The sequence below is a fragment of the Balaenoptera borealis genome (genome assembly GCF_965194805.1).
Source record: "Balaenoptera borealis genome assembly, chromosome: 17".
NCBI classification, from domain to species: domain Eukaryota; kingdom Metazoa; phylum Chordata; class Mammalia; order Artiodactyla; family Balaenopteridae; genus Balaenoptera; species Balaenoptera borealis.
Window position 1 is genome coordinate 10,569,674 of NC_138876.1, and position 23,302 is coordinate 10,592,975.

Sequence of the window (23,302 nt, forward strand, 5' to 3'; positions counted from 1 at the left end):
ACCACTGCTCTAAGTCCGTGGCTCTCAAATATGAGCTAATCTGGAATCACCTGGAGGGCTTGTTAAACCCCAGGATGCTGGACCCCACCCCCAGGTTTCTGAGGGGGTAGCTGGGATGGGGTGGAGACTTTTTTCCCTATCAGTTCCCAGGTGATGCTGGTACTATTCTCCAAGGGCCCTGCTTTGCGAACACTGCTCTGAGAGGTTGCCCACTGCAGACAGACACCTGTTTTTTGATGAGCACAGGGTGTTGTAAAGATTGGAACGTGAATGTCTAAGGATGGAGGATGTGCTCCCCTTCACTACAGTCCCCACCATTCCCTATTGCTCAGGTGGGCAGGTGTCAGTGGCTGGACCTGTCAGGTAAGGTATCAGTATCTCTCCCCCATTCGCCCATGCATTCTTTTTTTTTTTTTTTTTTTTAGAATTTCACTTTATTTATTTATTTATTTATTTTTTGGGGCTGTGTTGGGTCTTTGTTTCTGTGCGAGGGCTTTCTCTAGTTGCGGCAAGCGGGGGCCACTCTTCATCGCGGTGCGCGGGCCTCTCACTACCGCGGCCTCTCGTTGCGGAGCACAGGCTCCAGACGCTCAAGCTCGGTAGCTGTGGCTCACGGGCCTAGTTGCTCCGCGGCATGTGGGATCTTCCCAGACCAGAGCTCGAACCCGTGTCCCCTGCATTGGCAGGCAGATTCTCAACCACTGCGCCACCGGGGAAGCCCCCCGCCCATCCATTCTTTATTCAGCGCACCTTTATTTAGCAGTCGTAATGTTTCGGGTACCATTCTAAGGGCTGGGACCTCAGTGCTGAACAAGACATGGTGTCTGGCCTGGAGGAAATGGCACTGAAGGGGAAACAGTGGTTTGCTCTCTCACACGCTCCTTCCCTTCTGTCCTGTGTGGGTTTCAGGCCAGCAGCGGCCTCCCAGTTTATTGTTTAAACCAGTGTGGGATGAACAACCTCACGCAGAAGTGAATAAAGAAGTGAATTCAACATTGCGCATACAGTGTGATTGCAACTGATTTAAAATGCGTTTTAAAAAGACTGAGAGATAATACATCAAAATGTTAAGAAAGAATGGCTGACCCTGGACAGGACATTATGGATGAGTTTTGCTTGCTTTCTTATACTTTTCTCTCTAGATTTTTCTATAGTGAACATGTATTACTTCTTTTTTTTAATTTTTAAATTTTATTTATTTTTGGCTGCGTTGGGTCTTCGTTGCTGCGCACAGGCTTTCTCTAGTTGCGGTGAGCGGGGGCTACTCTTCGTTGTGGTGCGCTGGCTTCTCATTGCGGCGGTGGCTTCTCTTTTTGTGGAGCACGGGCTCTAGGTGCGGGCTTCAGTAGTTGTGGCTCGCGGGCTTAGTTGCTCCGTGGCATGTGGGATCTTCCAGGACGAGGGATCGAACCCGTGTCCCCTGCATTGGCAGGCGGATTCTTAATCACTGTGCCACCAGGGAAGTCCCATGTATTCCTTTCATAATTTAAAAAATAACTCATATAAACACCCTCTTGCCCCGGGTGTGTATGCAAGTGTGTGTGCACGCTCACACCTATGCTTGTGGACCAGGGTAGAGAGACGTTTTATGCTCCGAGAAATGACTCATTTAGAAAGTGGTTTTATTTCAGTGTGATCGTAGGGGAGACATTTCTGTCCCTTCTCACGCAGGGCCATTTGATTTCCCATGGAACATGTCACTGATACAAGATCGCACCTCCACGTAATTGAGTTTTTCTGCACAGTGAAAGTTGACCCATTTACACAGCAATTCCCCCGTAAGTAACTGTTTAACAGCACTGTCTCTAAAATCACTCCCAGCTTTTCTCCAGGATTTAGGCTCTTCGGAGAGGGCTAGTTTCCCCTCCCACCACCATCGCTACATGATCCCAGGGAGGTGGCAGTGTTTTCACTTTGCTCTCTTGCGTTTAGTGGTGATTGTCACTTTGCAAGGGACCAGTGACAAGCCATGAGTGTCCATCGATTCCCGGGAGGGGTGGAGAGCGAGCGGAGCCGGCTGCGCCTGCGTCAATCACATCACCGCCGCCTGCCACGCGCTGTGCTCGGGCCCGTGTGAAATCCCTCTTGCAGGTGTGCTTTGGTTTGTGCAGTTCCAAGGCTCTAAAGTCTAGGCAGTGCTTTCTAAAGTTCCCCCCAAGAACTTCTCTGGTTCCTTTTCTCCATGGCCCCGTGCTCCGGAAGACGCTGTGTATCATATAGTAAGAGCCGCAGCAACGGCCATATACTAAGTATCTTCCAGGTGAAATTCTACCTGTGCTCCACACTTGGCCCCTGCAATGACCCCATGGCGTCGGTGTCATCGTCACCCCGTTTTACGTGACAGGGAAACACGAGAGGCTGAATACTTTCCCCGAGGTCCTGAGGCTGATGAGAACTAAAGTCAGGTTTTGAACTCGGGTCTATCTCGACCCTGAGCTTTCCCACTATGCCACTCTCTTTTCTCAGAAACACAAATTAAGGTACAATAATAATAAAAATATTAATACGCAAACTGCATTATTTCATACTAATTGCTTTTACTTTCAGTTGTTAAAGGATCCCTTATATAAACTGGCTGCTCGCAAGGAGTTCCAGCGCCTGGTTGCCCGGATTCTGACATTTTGGTTCATTTGTGCAGCTCTATTGTGGCTACGTTGAAATACCAAAAATATACTAAAGGTCCTTCTCACTAGCTTCCCCCATCCCCTGGCCAAATTTTCCTTCCATCCTTTTGTTTTTTTGTTTTTTTAAATCCAGGTAAAATTCTCATAACCTATAGTTAACTGTTTTTTTATTTTATTTTTTTATTGTGATACAGTTGATGTACAATATATAGTTAACCATTTTAAAGTGAACAGTTCAGTGGTATTTAGTACATTCACTGTGTTGCACAACTACCACCTTGATTTAGTTTCAGAATATGTTCATCACCCTTAAAGGAAACCCCTAAGCAGTTACCCCCATTCTCTTCTCCTCCCGGCCCCTAGAAACCATCACTCACTAGCCCTGGTTCTGCATGGCAGGTTAGGATCCGTGTCCCAGCCTAAAGGCCAGCTCTCTCTCCACCTCTCTGAGTGGGATTCTCCAGCTAGAAGGGGCTGCCTGAGCCACCTGCAAGCCCCCTTCCAGGATGGCAGCCCCTAGAGGGTTCAGGCTTTGTCTCCTCCCTTAAGTCTCTTGGTTCTGAATGGCTGGAGGTGAAGGGACCCAGGTGACCAGGTACATAGAACATCACTGAGTTTGCTTTTACTCCAATGGAAAATGGAATCTGCTTAATTGCAAAATACTAACCAGCAGGACAAAAACGGAGTCCCTGTGTCTCCTGACTTCTACCTTCTGTTACCTTGTACACGTAATAGCATTCACTCTTGGGAAAAAGCAAATGCTCAGCAGGGAAACACATAGTTTTGAGGGGCTTTTGCATATGTGATGGAAAGAGCTAGCTACTTTGCTTGAAAGATGGGTGGACTGCCTGTGCCATGGGAGGACGGGATTGTAAGACTGAAACTAAAATGTGCATATGCTATTTTACAGTTTATAGAGCATTCAAAATTCATTATCTCATGGTGCCTTCTCAACGACAGAATGAATGTTACTGTTCCCATTTTACAGACAAGGAAATTAAAGGAGTCAGAAGTTAAATGACATGCCCAGGTTGCACAACTGGAAATGGTAGGCCGGCCTTTCTGACTCCAAAATCAGCTCTGTTTTCAGGATGCTGGATGTTATGAACTGAATGTTTGTGTCCCGCCAAGATTCCTATGTTGAAACCTAATCCCTCATGTGATGGTATTGGGAGGTGGGACCTTTGGGAAGTAATTAGGTCGTGAGAGCAGAGCCTTCATAAATGGGATTAGTGTCCTTATAAAAGAGACCCCAGAGAGCTCCTTCCCCTCTTCTGTCATGTGAGGACACAGCGATGAGGGCCGTCTATGAACCAGGAAGCGGGCCCTCACCAGACAGCAAATCTGCCAGCGCCTTGATCTTGAACTTCCCAGCCTCTAAAACCATAAGAAGTAAATGTTTGTTCTTTAAGCCACCCAGTCTGCGGTATTTGGTTACAACAGCCCAAACAGACTGAGACTTAGATTTCTACCTGCTGTTGTCAGGGTTGATACCCCAGGGAAACAGAGCAGGTCACTGCAGTGGTGAATTGCCAGAGCTTTTCCCAGGCATTATCCCCAGGTTTCCATTTGCTTGAGTCTGTCAGATCCATCAGGACCTGATTGAATGAGGCAAGGTCAAAGGCCAGAATCATCCCCTTAGCCTCCCTGTATCCAGTGAGCGGAGACACACGCATACGAGTTGGACCTCTCTCTCCCCTCAGGCATCTCTGAATTCAGCGGCGTGCAGGGGCAGTGTGATGCAGCCCCTGCCCTCACCTACTCTCCCCTGCTTCCTGACCCCCCACATCTACACTCTGTGTTACAATCACGCCAAGCTGTTTGCAGTTCCCAAGCGGGCCAGAAAGTTCCTGCCCCCATGCCTTTAACAATTACTGTGATGACAACTACAATGGTGATAGCTCTCTCCTGGGTCCTATTAAGCGCCAGGTTCTACACATGTGCTATTTCAGTTAACTGCCCCCCACACCACCACCTAATGAAGTAGTTATGGTCAATCCCATTTCACAGATGAGCGAGCTGAGGCCCAGCGTGGCTAAGTTCCGGGCCTTGAGCCAGACAATCTGGGTGCCTGCCCAGCTCCACCACGATCTAATCAATCTGACCTTGCGCAAATCCCATCTCTCTCCCAGCTCCAGTATCTTGCAAAACACTGAGGGTGATGAACCTGCCCCCTGGGGCTGTTGTGAGAATTAAATTAGATGGGGACAGCGTTTGGCACCTGGTGAGTATTTCCAAAATGTTCGGAATTATTCATGCCACTTTGTAGGCGGCCAAGAAAGAAAGTAAACTCAGCTCAGCTGTGTCTGATTCCAAACCGTTTCTCCGCTTCTTGTCACATTCATAGTTCAAGACCCAGCTGTTCCACCCCTCCCCATGCCACCCTCCACTACTGCCGGGGGAGGCACCTGCTCCCCTTTTGTAGGGGTGAGAGCACCAGGGATCAAGCAAGCTTCCAGGTGCTTCTAATGCCTCCCAGAACTTCTAGGGAGGGCTTTCTGATCTCCTCCTGTTGTTCTCTCTTTGGCTCCCTCCCTTCCAAGCTGGGTAAACACCCCTTCCCCGTCTCCTCTATACACTGTCATCTGTGCTACCTTCCTTCAGGTACGGATTCATGCGGGCCCCCATCTCCCTCCAGGACTAGGAGCCTCTTGGAAGTCCTGTTGGAATCCTACCGTCTCAGTGCCCCCAGCTCCTAGCACAGGGCTTTAGAAGGGGCTCGCTAAAGAAACAAACGGGTCAAAATCAGGTAAGTCAGCACTCAATATTATTTGGTGACTGGTCACCACATCCCCTTTCCTGGCAACACATCCAGGAGAGGTGGAGGGTGGAAAGACTATGGAAGCTTCTGAGGTGATTCTTGATGTCCTGCTGGAGGTCAGAGGAAATACTTTAAAGAACATTGTCTATATTCCTAAGAAATTTGGCTGAATTTCAAGACAGTGTTGGATGGCTTTGAGGGCTGGGGGAGCAAGGCAGAGGGAAAAACGAAGCATTTCAATTTCCTAGGCATGTCCTCCTACATGGAGAGAAGTGCACTCTTTGCCATTACAGAAGAGGGGAAAGATGAGGTCTCTTATAATACCGGAAACGAGAGTTCTAGTGAGGGGCATTTTGTCTGGGAGTTTCAGTGCTGGAAGTCCTTGGAGAGCCTCGTAGGGCAGCACAGATACTCCCACTCCCCCTCCCCGGCCCCGCATTATCTTTCCTTCTGTAGCATTAGCACCACCAGACACATCGGACGCTTGTTTATTGCCCGTCACCCCCTCTCCCCACCCCCGCCCCCCGCGGCAGGGATGTTGTTTGGATTCCCAACTGCCTCTCCGGGACCTAGGACGGCCCTGGCACTTGGTAGGCCCTCAGCGAATATCTGTCGAGGGCCGAATGGATGTTTTGAACGCACAAGCCGTCCACGCCTCCACCGCCAGGGGGGCGGGGCAGGGATCTGCATCCTTCCCCGCGCACAGGTGAGGGGGCAGCGGACCCAGGGCCGGGAACCCGGCCGGCCTGAAGGTCGGGGGCGCTGAGGGCCCGACGGGCTGTGCCCTTGGGCCACCCCCGCGCCTCCCAGAGCTGGAGTTCCCTCGTCTACGCCACCGGGAGGGCGCCGAGCCCCCCAGCGCGCCCCCGGGCGGCCGCTCGCCCTCCTGCCGCGACTTGCCCAAGGTCACCCGCGCCCCGGCCCCCAGGTTGTGGGGTGGGGGCCGGCGCGGGGCGGTCCCGGGGCGCCGCGCGCGCTGACGCCGGGCTCCGCGATGCGGCGGGGACGGGGCGCGGGGGGAGGCGGCTTCGGCGGGCGTCCTCCTTTTGTGCGAGCGCCGGCGGCGCGGCTTCTCGAAGGTAAACGGCGTTTCCTCTTCCTCGTCGATGCGTCTCTTCCTTTTATAGTTATTTCTCGCCTGGCAGTCGCCGGGGCTGCTGCTGCTGCTGGGCCGCCGCGGCGGGGGCCGCTCGCAAACCTGTGGCGGTGACGTGAGACCCGCCAACCCGGAAGCGGCGGCGGCGGCGGCGGCGGCGGCGGCGGCGGCACCCGAGGCTCCGAGGCTCCCAGGCTCCTGCGCTCCAGCGCCGGCGGCCGCGCTCCCCTCGCCGCTCGCCCGGGCCACCAGGTACGTGCCCGGGGCTCCTCCGGCGCAGCCGCCCGGCTCGCCGGCGCGCGCCCTGGGAGCCGATCTGCCACCGGGGAGGGCGTGGGGTGCGGGGCGCGCGCGCGATGGGTGCAGGGAGAGGTGGGAGTGCGATCCGGGCCGCGCCGGGCGCCCTGCGGTTGGAGAGGGGGCGCCGCAGCGGTGGGAGCCCCCGGCGCTTGGGGCGCCCCGAGGATGCGCCTCGGGGGAGAGGGGGCTGGAGGGCGCGAGGGGCGCACGCCGAGGGGCCGCCGCCCGGGTCCGCCCAGCTGTGGGGAGCGCGCGGCGGTGCCCGGAGGGAGGGGTGCCTGGCGTGGCCGCCCCCCCGCTGACCCTTCCTGCTAGCCAGGTGCGGGCGCAGGGTCTGACCCCGGGCGCCGTGCACCCCCCAACCCCCCAGCTAACTTCGACTGGGGGCTTGGAAGGCCAGTCTCTTAGAATTGAGGAACTGGAGGGGGTGAACAGAATCTCCCTTGGCTTCAAGACTTCCTCGTGGGGTAACCACCCGCCTCTGTTTAAAGAGCACTTCCTCTTTGCCCTTTATCTTTTCATCGTATTTTGTTTTTCCATTTTTTTTTAATGGAAGTTCAGTGTTAACGAGTGGATGCCCCTGCAGCCTGCACGGCTTCCCTGGGGTTGTGTACACACACCGTGGGTATGGAACCTTGTGTGTCCTGTGTCGGGGCTGGAAGGAAAGAGGAACCGAGGACTTCCCTTACTGGAGCCCCCGGCAGCGGTCTTTGATCCTCCCCCTGCCGCAGAAATGGAGCCAGAGGGGGAGGGGTTGAGCGGGAAGGAGGCCCCGCCGGGGAGTGTCACGAGGACTTTGCACCTAGGTTTAATTCCTTGCTCTGCCACTTAATAGCTGTGTGACCTTGGGCAAATCGCTTGCCCTCTCTGAGTCTTAGGCGCCTGTCTCTAAAATGGGCTGCTTTGAGTTGGGCCTCGAGAAGAGGAGCGTGTATTTCCTGGCCTGGAGAGGGCGCAGTGATGGGACGTGTCATTGTCAGTCACCTTTAATTTCTGCACCCCCGCCGCCTAGAAGGGGGGCCTGGGGCACATGGGAGGTGCTCCATAGATACCTGTGAAATGAATAGGTGGGTGGTGAATTTTGAGAAGTGAGTGGCTGGGTGTGGTTCCACATTTTGGCTTCCTTGCCCTGTAACATCCATTCCACCCCAGAGAGCCACATTTTGCCACCTGGGATATATGTAATCCACCCCCTTCCCAAGGAGGATTAGCTTGTGAAAATATTGACTTCTTATGAAAAGGAGCTTAAACTCTGACTTTGAGCCTCTCCTATTCTTGGAAGATTGCATTTAGTGGAAATGAAAAGGAAGCCTCATTTTGATTGCCACCGCCAGATGACTGGCCACCGGGGCGGGCTGCCAGGGCTGACAGCTGGGCTGATTTCCCAGGCATTGGGGTTCCTGTAAACAGGAGGAAGCTAGGGAGAGGTGGGTTTTCTCCTAGGTGGGGCATGCAGAAGTGGTCAGCTGGCCTGAGTTTTCTTCCTGGGGAGGCACGTTGTAATTTGCATTATCTGGATCCTTGCTAAACTTTAGGCATGGGGAGGGGCAGAGCGTGCGTGCTGAAGGAGCCCAGGGTGGATTCACCCTCAGGGGTACTTGGAAATGGCCTTCGTATAAAGGCTCACTATGCATTTCCGCAGGTCACTTGGGGAGCTTTTCAGGTAATTTTGCTTTCTCTGACAGCCATTCCTTTTCTCCTTTCTCAGCTCCCAAAGGCCTGTGTGTGCTTCTCTTAGGATCCTTAGCTGTGCTTTTTGTTTTGGTGTTTTTTTCTCTCACAGCTGGAGGGCAGGAGATGAGCCTGAGTGCTGCTATTATTTTAAGAGGCAAAAGCAGGCACCTCTGTGTGGCCAGCTGCGGTTTAAGCATGCACAGATTCATTTTTAAGGCATAGAGTGGCCATAGTTACCTATGAAGTAGAGATTTTATTCTCATCTTACGACTTAGAGGAAGTGCAGGACTTGGCCCAAGACCCTCAGCCAATTAAGCAGCAGGTTCAAGGTCCTTACTCCAGACTTGCAACTGCAGAGATCTCCCGCTCTTCCCTGTGGGCTGCGCTCCCTTCTGAAGGGCCTTTGTGTTTCCCCTGGCACCTGGCAGGCTGTCTGGCATATGCTGGATACTCAGTACATGCTTTTTTTTTTTTTTTTTTGACAGAATGAACAAAAGAGGGATGGTTTGCTCTTTGTGGAGGTACAGTCTGTCTCTACCTCAAGGTCAGCGCACTGGCCTGTAGGTGACCTTCTGCAATTGTTCTCTGGCCATTCCAAGTGTGTCTTGGTTCCCCATTGTGGAATCGCAGTCTCTGTCAGCTCTTGCTTCAGGACCCAGAGCCCATGACAGGAGGGACTCCTGAGGGGCACCAGTGCCCGGAGGTTGTGGCCTTACGCTGATCATCTCCTTGATTGAAGAGACCACTGTCCTGTGGCTTTGGAGGTCTGGGACTTGGCCGCCAAAGCGGTTTCTCTCTCTCCAGCGAAACCATCTTCCAGCAAGCATTGTGGCGATAGTGTTGTGTCAGTGAAACGTCAGATTTAAAATCAGTCCACTTTAGCTATGCCCTGGCCTGAAGCCTTAGAGAGGTCATGACCTTCTTAGAACTTTCTTTTCCTCATGTATAAACAGGCAAAATCATCCCTGCCCCATTCCATCCAGTTCACAGGACTCCTGAACATGAGGGCAGGATCCACATTCACACCTCACTGCCCCCTCTTACTGCCTGTGTGCATGTCACCAAGTTTCTTCACCTCTCAGAGCCTCAGTGTTCTCATTTGTAAAATGGGACGATCTATCGGGGGGATGGTTTTGCTCATTGCGGTCGTGTGAGTGATGCTCTCAGCACAGGCCCCCATTAAATGGCCATAATCATCAGTGATTATTATTATCAACAGCAGCAGCAGTAATGATCCCTGTGTCCTCAACTAGAGAGAGCATAAGCGCCTCAAAGGCCAGACCCATGTCCCTTTTTTAACTTGAATTGGAGCTTCTGGAGAGAAGTAAATTGAGGAAGGGTGGGGGGAAGGGTTGATTTTATTCTTTTTCTCCTTCCCTGTCTGGGACACTTGATAAAGGCGTGATGAAGAAAGAATCATTATGATCCTGTTTTTCATCCATCCCTGAGGGTAAAAGACCTTTTTTCCTGTCTCTCATAAAGTGAGCTTTTTATGTGCCTATGACACTCATTTCTTATCTTCTCATAAACTTCGTATCCACTCCTTCCAGATTTCACCCAAGACTTGATCCCTCCAGATCGTCAAATGGACAGAGTTCTGTTGCATGGGTAGAACTTTGGGAGTTAAGTCTTTGATGGTCTTAAAAGGGGTGATTGGCCTCACCAGGTTGAAGGGAAGATAATAACTTTGTAGCCAAGGATGCATGAGGTTAACAGCAACTGTATTTTCCTCTCATCCTTTTTTGCTTCAGAGGCAGCATGGGTATGAGTTTGGGGGCCAGACTGTCTGGGTTTCCATCCTGGTTTTGCTGCTTACTAGCTCCGTGACCTCCTCTCTCTGGGCCTTCTTCATCTTTCAAATGAAGAACAATGTTTGCTGCCTGGAAAGGTTGTTGTGAAGGTCCACACAGAGGTGGTCTGGGGAGCCTCCCAGCACAGTGTATGGCACATAGACGGTGCTCAGCAAATGTCAGTTACTTTCCTGCCACCCCTGGGCTCTTTCTGTCCTGGCCCCAGTCCCATCGTCCTGTCCCTCCGTTAACGGGGCTCCAGTTCCCACTGAGGATCAAGCCCTTGGGTGACAGCTTCGTCCTAGATTCAAGTTCAAGTCTCCATGCTTTCCCAAACCACTTGTTGACTGGCCACAGTATGGTGCTTCCACTGTGAATGGAGAGATCCTTGTACCAGAGCTTGTCAAGGAGAGTAAACTGGGGAGTCACTGAGTTTACGTTTTGTCCCGTTGATTTTTTTTTCCTCTCCTTTCCAGAGACTTACTAGCTGCCATCTGCTCCAAGGGAAGGAGACATCATGTTCATAAATACATAAATAATCGAAGTTGACGAGGAGATTTGTTTAAAGAAGTGATGCTGAGAATGAGTTTTATAAATATTTAAGATAATCTGAAGCTATTAGAGGAACTGCAGGGTTTATTAAAAAAAAAAAACTGAAAGCTTGTTTTGGAAGGGTTCCTTTTCTTTCCAAGTTGAATAAATGTCAAGAGTAGTGGATGCAGGGCCCGTGAGGGGCAGGTGGGCTGCCGGTCTGTTTGTCTCTGCTGTTGGCAGTCATCCGTTTATGGGGGCTGATGGACGGGGAGCACGAGGGTAGCCAGAGCCACAGAACTGAGGGGGAGAGCCCTGAACATTTTGAAGCTGCCTGGGCTTCCTTGAGACTCAGAGAGCCAGTGGGTCACACATGCTGGGAATCACCCTGGGGGGCTGTACATTTCAGATGCTGCTTCTAGAATCTGAGAGTCAGTGGCAGGCTTCTAGAAGGTTCCTAAGGTGAATGTTTTTTGCTTAATGACAGGCTACATTTTAGTGAGCCCTACTAAAGCCCACAAGTCAGGAGGCAGCTGGGTGGTCAAATCGAGGGATGTGGGGTAGGGCATGTCAGAACTGGGGGACACCTTGCAACACTTCCCAAACTGGCGTGTGCCCCAGATCCTTGGGGATTCCCTTGCAGATTCTGAGTCACAGGCTGGGGTGGGCGGAAGGCCTGCATTTCTAACACCTCCCCACGTGATGCTCTGGGTTGTGGACCACGCTTTGAGTAGGGAGAGCTTGGAGGTCCCCACCTGCCTCATTCATTTGGGACCCCAGCTGGCACTGAGGATGCGAATCAGAATATGATCCCGGAGGCTCCTGGCAGCTGATGGCTTAGTTAGCAGAGGAGACAGACGTGCCCCAAATCACACGATAGGAAGATGGTGGGGACTGAAGGGAGGGTGGAGAAGAGCTCCCTCCACCCACCCAGAGGTGCTCCGTAGCCCAGCGGGGCCCGGGTGCTCTGGGCAGTCGAGGTGGGGTGGGAGAGGGAGGGAAGGGAGGGAAGCAGCGGACTGTGCCAGGCCTTCACCCGTGATGAGGTCTGGAAGGGCTGAGCAGGAACCTCTAGCTCAGGGTCTCAGGCTTCAGGCGTCCTGTACTCTTAATTGAACAGATGAGGGAACTGGGATCCAGAGGGGGAAGCATTTTACCCAAGAGGCAAAGTCAGGACCGGAACCCAGGTCTTCTGGCTCCCAAACCGAGCTTATCACACGGCTCCAGAGTGTCTTTCTGTGAGCGCCTCGGGGCCGCCTTAGTGCAAGGCTCTGAGGCCAAGGAAATGCTGGGGGCTGGAGGTCCTCCAGCGCAAAAGGTACCTCTGCCCCTGACCTTCCTTTGGCAGGGGACCGAGCCCTTAAACCCACAGTGAAAAAGAAGGCCCGATGCGGGAAAAGCGATGGCTTTGAAGCCGAGCGCCCCGTTAGGGGCTCCTGGCCCCCCTCCCTTACCCCAGTCAGCGCAGCCCCCTCACGTAAGGAGGCGGGGACAGTGGTGCAGCCACGCAGAGGGGCTAAGGCTGGGAGGAGACCTGGGCAGCAGGAGGAAGAAAAGCTCCGGCCTTGACTCCTTTGCTTAGTGGCGTCTCCTGGGACCGGCTGTGTCCGGCTACTTGGAGCTCTGTGGAATCTTAACCCAGTGCCCGCTCAGCAGATACTGTTGGACTGTGGAGCCGAAGGCGTCCCGGCCCTACCGCTCAGTAGCTGTGTAACCTTGGGCGAATCGCAGGGCCTTGCTGAGCCAGAACCGTCTCGGACGAAGCTGGGCTAATGACACCTGCCTCTCTGGGTTGTCTGGAGGACTGAATGAGGTAATGTGTGCTCTAGCGGCTAACCTAGCCCCTTCGTAGAAACACTCCAAAAAGACACCCCCCCCCCAACAAAGACATAGTCACCGCTGGGTGGGAACTGATTTGTCCAGTGCCAGGCCAGGGCTGTATCCTTCTGGCAGTGACATGGGATATGGATTTGATGGGAGGGCAGGTATTTCTGTAAGGTAACTGCAAACTGCTGCAGTGCTTTTATGCAAAACTGAACGCCGGGGTTGGCCCCTCTGGGGTTCTCCTTTGAAAGGGAGAAGGACCGTGGAACTTAGGACCTGGTACCTTTGGTTCACACATGGCTCCCTAACTGTGGAGTCTTTTGCAGCTTGCCTAACCTCCCCCGGCATCCCAATGCCTGTTTTGCAGCTTGTTGTGGCTCTTAAGTCAGAAGCGGACACAGTCTGCCTGGCGTAGGGCCTGGCGTCTCACAGGTACTCGGTACTTCGAGTGCCCTGTCCGCTCAGCCTCAGGGTCTGGGACTCTGGGAGGAGGGGCATGTAGACCAGGGGAGGCCTTTGCTGCCAGTGTGTGTGCTGGCCTGGCCCCAGCTTTGCTCAAAACCAGAGCTGAAGTAAAATACAGAAGGCAGCCAGGAAGTGAAACTCAGCCAGTAAAATCCTAAAATGTCTGCTCTGCTCCCCTGAACTCTGGTTTTGTGTACTGCCCCAAGCTCTGGAGGCACTGGAGACCGGCCGGTGCGGGCATTCCGATCCCGCAGGCTGCAAACGAAAGCTGAGGGGTATTTCACGGTCCTTTCCAAACACGCTTTCGTAGCTATCAAGTGTTCAGTTCATCGTGGAGAAAGCAGGTCCATCCTGCTATTCAGCCACAGACACTGAGTGAGCACCTGCTACGCGCTGGGCCCGATGATGGGTCCTTGGGGGGAATCAATACTGTGTGACCCCTGACACCCCACACAAGTCCCTAAGGGCCTGAGCAGCTTGAGAAGGAAGCATTTGGATGTGTTTCCTTGGGCTCACCCAGGCCCAGCCCCTCCAAGCCTATCCTGTCCCTCAGGAATTGGAAAAGTGCTCTAGCTAGGTTTGGAGATAGGACAGTAGGGAGAGTCACCGGGCACCAGAGGACAGGGCGGCAGGGTGATAGAAGGGGATGGGGGCAGGGAGGCGGGAGTTGAGGAGCGAGACAGCATGTCTGACACTTTGTGTCGCATTTATGACCCAGACAAAGGCCTCCCTAATAACAAGGCTCCTGTAAATGTCACATTGCAGGTTTTTGTGATTTTGGTTTTTTGGGGTTCTTTCGTCTACCTTATTACAGTAATAACTTTCCCTTATCGAGCATGGACAATGTGTACTTTGCAGATGGTATTTCTTACTCACAGTAACTCTGTGAGGCCAGTTATATGATCCCCACCTTACAGATGAGGAAACAGAGAACACTTAGAGGCTAATAAGAAGCAGAGCTGGAATGCAAAGTGCTACACCAGCTTCAACACCCACCTATTGTTTTTACTACCTCTGCTGAGTGTACTTCAAACACAACTCGAAAAATCTCTGAAGAGAGTTGTCTACCAAGGAGCAGACGCTGCTGCTGCTGGATGTTGCTAGATGTTGCTAGAAGACGGTGGTGGTTTTCTAAGTGGGCATCTCATTATGATAGGCACCTTGGCAACCATCACTGCCGAGGGCCACCTACTGTGAACTTGTCAGCCCAGGAAGTTCCGAATTTATGAATGACTCTTGTAAGTAGATTACTTGGGCTAATTTGAGTGGTGAGGTTTCTTGGTAAATTCAGTGTGAAACTGACTGGTGCTATTAATACACCTCTTGATGCGTTTGGTGTTGGGACGTGTAGCACATTCATCGTCTGCATTACTCTGTCTGCACGCACCCCCAACAAGGCAAAGTTTTGGGGGAAGGAAGCGTGCTATGGGTTCATGCTTTGGGGTGGATGGTTGAATTGGACAGGAAAATCCCAGTGTTTGGGCATCGGTCACTGTAGACTTGAGAAAATAAGGTGGATACAGGACGAATCGCTCAGCTTGTAGTGTTCCCCCCATCCATTTTCAGTGTGTGAATTTGCCAGAACATTCTATGTGTATGTTTCCTCTTGCCCGGTATTTCTTTTATCTGACCATAACTTGCGTATGTTTAAGCTTCCTGCGTGGGAGGGTCACGAATCCACATTTTTAACAGGCACCCAAATGATTCTGACGCATTGGTCCCTGTCACCCAGTTAGAGGAACCCCACGTGGCATAATGTTTTACCTGTGTACCACCTGTTTCTAACTGCTGAGGGTGGGGCAGTTGGTATAAGATGGAAAGGACATCGAAGATCACCTAGTCCCATCCTTCTCAGCCTTTTTCAGGCCACAGCCCACTCGGGAAACAGAATTTATGAGGTGTGGGTTGGGGAATGGGCAGTAAAAGAGGAAGCATCTCTCGGCTGGAGATGACTGACCCTGGGGCCACCCACCCAAAGTGCTGAGGAGATCAGTATCTCCACACAGTGTAATCTCGTCTAGGAGTCCCGCTTGGGAAGCTCTGATTCTCGTCCAAGGTTGGAACCTGTTCACACCGCCCATGGAGGCCCAGAGAGGTGATGTGAGTTGCCCAGAGTCACGCAGGAACTTGAAAGTCATCTAGGTCACTCACTCAAAGAATGAGTGATCAGACCAGGGAGGTGAAAGCCCTACCAAGGACCACACGGCCAGCTCGTGGCCCAGCGAGGAGTTCTCGTGACCAGACAGCCTGTCCGTGGCAGGCGGGTTACCGAGCCATGGTGGCCTCCCCAGCGCTCACCAGCCTTGGAGGTCCGGTTTCCTGTTCTCATCCGAAACTGATTTTCTGCTAGTTCCTAACAGACAGACGCATCCCTCAAGACCTAAAAGCACCAAAGGAGAAGAAACCTTACACAGGAGACACGTCTCAGTCGTGAAGTCCAGAAGTCAGCTCAGCAGGCAAAACTGCATGGTGAAAATGATTCAGTCTCCGAATTTGCCCCTGAAGGATCGTTTGTGCACACGTGATTTTGTGTATGTGATGCTGTGCAGTAACACGTGTGTGTAAATGTATAGCACAAACAGTAGTGTACAGTGTACAGTAAAGTACAATGTACAATATCCAAAAAAAAATTCAATTAAATACAAGAGACAAAGTACACTTTTATTATTTAAATTTAAAAAAAAAAGCATTTGGCCCTTGAAGTATAGCTGAATATAGCTAAGTTAAATGATCATGAGATACAGTTCCATTATATGTTGTGATACACTGAGGACATCTTGAGAATGTGTAGTTGTCCTGACCCGGTGGCATTCCATATATTACACGTGTATGTACAGTTATTCCAGGGGTCTCTTCTGCTTGAGTGTGATTAACTTTGGAGAGTTTTGGGGGGTCCAGCTCCAGTGTGGGAGACCTAGTAGACTGGAAGGACACAGCCTCTCCTGGCCTAGTGAGGCCCGACTCCGTTTTTTGAATAAAAGCAATCTCTGATCACAACAGCTCCTAGATTTAGGACTGTCCTTGTTCCTGCACTCCTCACGTCTGTGGTTGAATGCCCCATTCTGGAGTTGATCTGAAAGGGTCTCCTGGGCCCATGGGGGACTCCAGCCTTTAGAGATGACCCCTCCTCCCCCTGACCCCGACACCCCCAGTGGAACTGTCTCTTTCCCCAAGTGGTGTTTCTCAAAGTTTCAGTGGTGAAATGCAGAGGAAGTGTAGAAAAACGAATTTGCATACTTTTGACTTCACCCTGGCCCTCTTCCTCTCAGCAGTAAATGAGGAATAGGTGAGGTGTGACCTTTTGAATGTCCCCCACCCATTCCCCCAGGGACCCCCTCCCCCATGATCGTGGCTGGGAATGTGATTGGAAAATGCTTCTCTCCAGCTAACCTGATCTTTGTCTCAAGACCTTGGACATTTAAAACCCAAAGAAAAGGAACCTGATCTTTTGTTCCCGATCATGTTAAGTGGGGCAGGAGGGAGGGAGTATTTGATTCCACCGTGGAGCTTATTCTCCTACGCATTATGGAGCTGCCACTCAACAGCAGGGATTGAAGAGCACCTGAGATGCACCTGCTGATGTGCGGAGACTGGAATGTTCTCTAAGAGCTCACTCACGAGAAAATCCATGCGGTGCCCCGTCCTCCCCCCAGGATGCCTGTGGACCGTGTCATCCTGGGAAGGCACCTGTATCTTCTTGCTGGTGGCCAGCTGGGTCCTTGATCAACCCTTCTGGGCAATCATGGCAATTTATATCAAGAGCCATGAAGATCTTTGTAACCTTTGGCCCAGTGACCCCACTTCTGGGAAGCTGTCATAAGGAAACAATAAAAAATCTAGACAAAATGTTGCACAGAGATCTTCAACTCAGCTTTTTTGACAATAACAAAATAAGTTGGAAATAACCTAAGCGTCTGACCATAACCAAAGACCTGAATCAGTTCTGCTGTAGCCACTCAAGGTGAAGGCCCAGGGAGGCTGGGCGAAACTGAGCAAAGCAGTCGTATATAGGAAAAAAGGCTGGAAGGAAATACACTCCAAAATGGTGTCAGAGGTTGTGGAAGGTGGATAAGAATCTGGACGAATTTCTTTTCCTTTCTCTCTTTGACGCATTTTCTGTAATGTGGTGGCTATGTTACTTTTATGGGAAGAAAACCTCTTTTCTGTCTCTTCTTCTAAGAGACTGAGAACTCTGCTGTTTCCAGGGAAAGCAAGAAAACCAAAGTGGAGATCCCTTCGTACACGGCGCATAACAAAACAGAGCAGCTCCTCAAGCTTCGTCCTGGGCATTCCTGAGGTTCCAGTACTAACAGGCCTGTTAACAGGAATATAAGACAACTGGAGAAAGAACAGCTGGCAGTTCTTGAATGTAACAGCCACCCTGGATCAGACACCCTAGACCCAGGCAGAAGACGTTATTTTTGCCATTTAATAGTAGTAAAATAATCAATGAGGTAACCCGCGGGTGGGGTGGGGGTGGGGGTCAGAGGAGGTCACGTGACTTTTCTAGACTCATGGTGTCTAGAGACACCACAATACCAGGAACTCTCTTCCGGTCACATGGAAATCATTTTCTGGGAAGGGTAAGATGAGGGTCAGCTGCCAGTGAACAATAGCAAGGTTGTTTTCTGTTTGGGTGGCATTGTCTTTGTAAGTGGCAAGCAGAGTGAACTCTGGTTCCGATGGAGGAGCAGCTGCCCTGGTGTGTGCTTAGTGGAAGAGATGTAACCTTATGTCCACAAGCAGGTGAAGGCGCCGAGGTGAGCTACAGCCAGTTACGGGGATAGCAAATTTCCAGACAGTCTCTGTTGTGTTTAAAATGCCATTTTCTTTCAAGTTCTGTAGCTCACCTGTCATCTTTGCCTTCATTTTGGAGCAGTTCTGATTCAAATAACTCCTCAGCCATTTTTTTAAGGGAGGCACAAAAAAGGTGCCTGGGAACTAGGTGCCAAAGGTGGGTTTGAGGAAGAAGCGTATGAATTAATTTTCTGCTTTGGGTGGAAAATGGAAATGGGAGTGTTTTAAAATATTCACTTCAAGGACTTCCCTGGTGGCACAGTGGTTAAGAATACGCCTGCCAGTGCAGGGGACACGGGTTCGAGCCCCGGTCCGGGAAGATCCCACATGCCGCGGAGCAACTAAGCCCGTGCGCCACAGCTACTGAGCCTGCGCTCTAGAGCCCGCGAGCCACAACTACTGGGCCTGCGTGCCACAACTACTGAAGCCTGCACGCCTAGAGCCTGTGCTCTGCAACAAGAGAAGCTACCGCAATGAGAAGCCATGCACCGCAACAAAGAGTAGCCCCCGCTCTCCGCAACTAGAGAAAGCCCATGTGTAGCGACGAAGACCCAACGCAGCCAAAAATAAATTTTAAAAAAGGTATAAAAAAAAATATTCACTTCAAACCCCAAGATTCATATTTTTTGTGTATGTGTTTCTATGATCACATAGGAAACGGGGACACGTTTTAGCATCATTTCCAAATAGCCATTTACTGAGTGTCCAGAAAAGCCCTTGTTTTTTCCGTTCTCTTCCCCCTCTGTTCTCTGTTGGGCCCGGCATCTGGGCCCTCTGCTCCCAAGCACCTTCCAGAGGAAGTGACAGGTAAATCAGGCAGTTGTGCTGCTCTGGCCGAATGACGGAAGCTACTTGCTGAGCTGAGCCCTGGGCCACAGAGCTGAGTCACTCCCCTTCCTCATCTTCGCAGTTTCCAGGGTCAGGACTAGAACACGCGGTTAAAAATCTGGTGGTGGGATGAGTTTCTGCCTGGGCCCATCGCCTCATTTAATCCTCACCTGTGCTCTGCCGGGAGATGCAGGTCAGCTCAGCAACTCCTAGCGGGCGGCCCATCAGGTGTTAGGCGGGTTTAGCAAAAGGTTTCATCCTTGGGCGAGGCTGAAGCCCATGAAAACGCCAAGGTTTTTGTTCCCTGAGGGTGTGGGTTTCATCTGCTCCCGAGAGGGCGGAGGCGCGGGAGACCCGCTGCTGGACACGGGGCCTTGCCTCTGCCATGGGCGCCCAGCCCTGCCAGTTGCTTCATGTCCCTTCGCTTCTCTGTGGAGGGGGCATCATGAAGCATCCTTACAGGAGGAGGAAGCTGGGTGTGTGATAGGCCTGTCACCTCCCTGCCTCCCTCTCCTAAGGACCATACTCTGAGGGCTCTGTCACCCGTGTCCTCCCAGAGGGGCGTAGCTGCTGTCTGGGCAGTGGTGTGTGGGGGGCGTCTGTTCTAGGTCCTCCCTGCTCTCCCCTCCCATCTTCCTTCCCTGTCTGCCCTCCTCGCCTCTGTCAGAGCCTGGGACAAGCCCTCCGTTGGAGAACCATTGAGAGCTAACTTGAGGAACAGTCCTCTGTGAATAGATGTGCCGGAAAAAAGCCTTTGGCCAAGTGTAAGCCCGGCTGAGTATTGTCGGCGCTAAATTAAAGATGAGCTTCCTGGCTCTCTGGTCTACTTTGCGTTGACCACACACCATGTCTTGACCCTTAAAAGAAGAAACAAGGAAGGAAGAGAAAAAAGAAAGGGGCTTCTGTGACAGAAAATAAAGTCTAATAACGGTACCTTATATCCGTAGCGTGCTTTGTGTTTATGCCGTGGCCTTCTTCCACTAAGCATTGCCGAGCCCTGGGACTGGGCTTTTTTCTCTTTGAGGTCCACAGGTCAGGCCTCGATCCAAGAGTGTTTGTAGAATGAGTGCGTAATTTTTTCAGAAAGTTGAAGCCCAGAGAGGTTGAGTGATTTGCCTAAGGCTGCACAGCTGCTGAGGGCCAGAGTTGGGACTCAATCTTAGCCCTGGCTCTTCTTCAGCTCCACTTGGTGGCCTCCTTACAGGTGCACTTCAGGCTGGCAGAGAATTCAGAAGTCAAGAGACACACCTAATGAATGAAAAGGGCATTTACTGAGGCCTCATCCCTCCTTTATTCTGAAGGCTGGTATTCCTTGTACTCTGGAAATCAGCCTGCTCTCTGTGGCCACCTGAAGTGTCCTCCCATCTCTCCCACCCTCACATGTTTAAGCATTTTCTCATTTGTCTCCTCCAGAGCTCCTGGAAGCCCCCTGGGGCTGTGTTATTTAGTACCGTTGTTGAAAATCAGAATGCAGCCCGTGGCTTCTGCTGTGGGAGCTGGAGTTGAACGAAAGAGTACATTGGTCTTCAGTGAGAGAGGACCCTTGCTGTCCATCAGAGGGTCCCCAGGTTAGGTCTTCTCTGGGCCATCACACTTTCTTGTTCCAGCCTCTCCATGTTGTTATCTGTAGAAATGGTGATTCGTTCACCAGACAGGTCCAGAGCCCCTACTGTGTGCCAAGTACAGTACTGTGGGTTCTGCTTCTCATATTAAATGCTGCTTTGTCCCTTCAGCCAGCTCTGGGCTGTGTCTTACTTTGGTCCTGTACGCCTTCAGACTCCAGGGATTGGGAGGCAATCGGATTGCTCCACTGGGTGGGGGGGCCTCCTGCACCCCTCCCCCCATTCCCTTTTTGGGTCCAGTGGGGAAAAACCCTGTCCTCAGTGTTTTCTTCTTCTTCTCCTTTTCCTCCTCCCCCTCTCTCTCCCCTCCTCCTCTTCCTTCCCCTCCCCCTCCTTTTACCATTTTCAACAAGCAAGCATCAAGCATGAACTATGTGCCAGGGTTTGGGTTGGGTGCCCATACAGAGAGATTAGCAGGAATCACTGCTCACAGAGGGTCCTGGACTGTGGGAGGAGATGGACATAAAAACAAGTCATTGTACTAATATGCAAAGTGTTACGGTTATGCAAAATTTAAAACTTGCGAAACAATGATATACATTGTTTAAGGAGTACAGTCATACGTAGTAAAAGCATAAAGAAATGCGTGGCAGTAAGAATACCCAATTCAGGACAGTGCTTACCTCTGGGGAACTGGGGAGACAGATAGTTTCGGGGTGGGGTACCCAGGGCACTTTGCTTGTATTCACTATATTTTGTTCCTTAAGCTTGGTGGTGGGCAGAAGAGGCGGTTTTATTATTCTTTATGTATTTTTTTGTACATCTGAAATATTGCACGGTAAAATTTTTTTTAAAAAGTTGCAAGCAAGAAGTTATTTGGAGACACTAGCCTGGGAGGGTCAACAGCCAGATATGGGGAAGTTTCTCTTCTCTGTGCATCTAGCCAAGCACAGGCCAGGCTCACACATTCAGGACATGTTGAACTGAACTTTGCCTGAAGGGGCTAGGGCGGGCTTTATAGATAAGGTGACAGTTTGAACTGAATCTTGAGGGCTAGCTCTGGGAACAGCATTTCAGACAAAGGGAACAGCGTGTGCAAAAGCTGGCAGGCAGGCCAGCGTTCAAGGAGCTACATGCAAATGGGTGGAACCCATTTGCTCTCCCAAAGCCCCCCACCCCCCTGCCGCCGTTTTCTTTTTGGGATGCGCAGCAAGGCCTGTGGGATCTTAGCTCCCTGACCAGGGATTGAACCAGCGCCCCCTGCATTGGAAGCACAGAGTCTTAACCACTAGACCAGAAGGGAAGTCCCTGCTCTTGATCATTTATACTCAGAATGGCTCAGAATCCAGGGTGGTGTAGAGTTGAGTTGACTCGGGGATGGGCTTCGCTCTGGTATTAACACGAAGTCAGTTTCCCAAGAGCACTTTGATGTTTATCGGGACCTTGGCTTTGTGAGAGATTGGTCCCAGCCCAAGGAGATTGGCTTCGGTTTCAAATGCAGAAAGCCGTTGGTAAACCGAGACTCTGATAAAGGAGTTGGACCAGCAGAGAGCAAACACTGGCGAGAAAGATCATCTTGTACAGAAAAAGGGCCGAGGTTACCATTGTCTGACACTGAAGACTCATCTGGGAAACTGCTGTGTGCTCTGAAGCGGGGGGAGGAGGCGGAAGGGCCAGTGTCTGTTTAGTGGCTTTTGGGGAATCATGTATCTTCAAGATCATTTTCTTTGAAAACATTGCAAAGCCAACAAAACTCCTGGGGGAGCCAGATCAAAGCAGTGACGGGGAATTTCATCAGCGCTTAATCAAAGACATTGACTGTTTTCTGGGCCTCACTGGTTCCTCTCCCGCTGTTGACTTTAATTGTGGAAACTTGTTCATTAGGGTTTCGTTACAGCTGGCCCAGGGTGTCACCCCTCGTTTGCCCACTTTGATCTCTGGGAAGTCATCGGCTTTTTGGGAGATCCTTGGGGCTCCTGGCCATCTCTGCCACTCACATTCAAATTCAGTCCAGACCTGCACCCAGATTTCAGGAGAGAGGTCCTTTTCCATCCACACCCCATGTTCCTGCCTGGGCTGAGGAAGAGCAGTTTGCGGGCAGCTGTCATTGGAAGGGACCTTAGCCAGTGTCTGGTGCAGTGACCAGATGAGGAGACTGAGTCTCCTGATAACAGTGAATGTTCTGGAAGGGGGCGGCCTCAGCTTCTGAGCTTCATTAGGTACCTCTTTTAATCTACCAGAGGCTGTCCCCAGCGAACCTGCAAGTCCACAGGCTTTTTAGATGCAGTCTTGACGAGCTATGTAACAACCTAGTGGCAGGAGGGGGCAGGGAAAGCTGCAAGGTCCAGAGGAACTTAGCATGGATCTCCCACCGGGGACCAGTTAATTCTGCAGGAAGTTATGGTTTACATTTTGCCCTGGAAACTCAGGCCCTGCACACATTCATGCGCCTTGGCCCTCAGACCATCCTCTCAGCAAGTTTTGTTTAATCACAGTCATGGTTGAAAACTCCCAGCATTTTCCCCTGATTTTATTAGCTAGTCCTTACCCGCATTTCATCTGCCTTCTCTTAAACACTTTTTTTGGGTCTGTGTTTATAGACCCTAAGTAAACTCAAATCCTTGACTTTAATTAGGAAGCCAGCAGTGGCCAGAAAAGGAGGTTCATTCTGTCTGTTTCTTTCGTACTGTAGCTGTTGAAAGTGTAAGTGAAGGCAGGGGGATCCCCAATAGCTAGTAGAGTGACCTGGGGGTGAAGGATTGTGTGGTCTCCCACCCCCCAACAGATCAGGTGCCCTGAGTCAGCATCAGTTACATAGACATTACCTGCAAGAGATCACTTGATGTTACCTTTGATTGATTGATTGATTCATTCATTCATTCATCAAAGGGACACCACCTTTTTGTAACACCATCTCGTGATCAGACCTTAGAGGGCAGCGATTTTTGCCTATGTTCAGTCCTGCTTCTCTGCCCCTAAAATTGAGCGTACCGTGGGTGTTCGGTAAATATTTGTTTAATGAATAAATGAGTACTCGACATTTCATCATT

The 23,302-nt window shown here is 51.3% G+C and overlaps 1 protein-coding gene across 4 annotated transcripts in view; it reads left to right on the plus strand.

Moving 5' to 3' along the window:
• The first annotated feature begins 6,316 nt into the window (after positions 1–6,316).
• CYRIB (CYFIP related Rac1 interactor B) overlaps positions 6,317–23,302 on the plus strand; it is a 150,654-nt gene continuing 133,668 nt past the window's right edge. For 2 of the 4 annotated variants that reach the window (XM_082363119.1, XM_082363122.1), the window contains exon 1: positions 6,514–6,733. Coding sequence is in view for 1 of the 4 variants with exons in the window: in XM_082363117.1 (XP_082219243.1) it covers positions 6,380–6,464 (85 nt within the window). In the remaining 3 variants the exon portion in view is untranslated. Of the gene's footprint in view, positions 6,465–6,510; positions 6,734–23,302 lie in introns of those variants that run through there. The other 2 variants (XM_082363117.1, XM_082363114.1) reach the window with 2 other exon arrangements.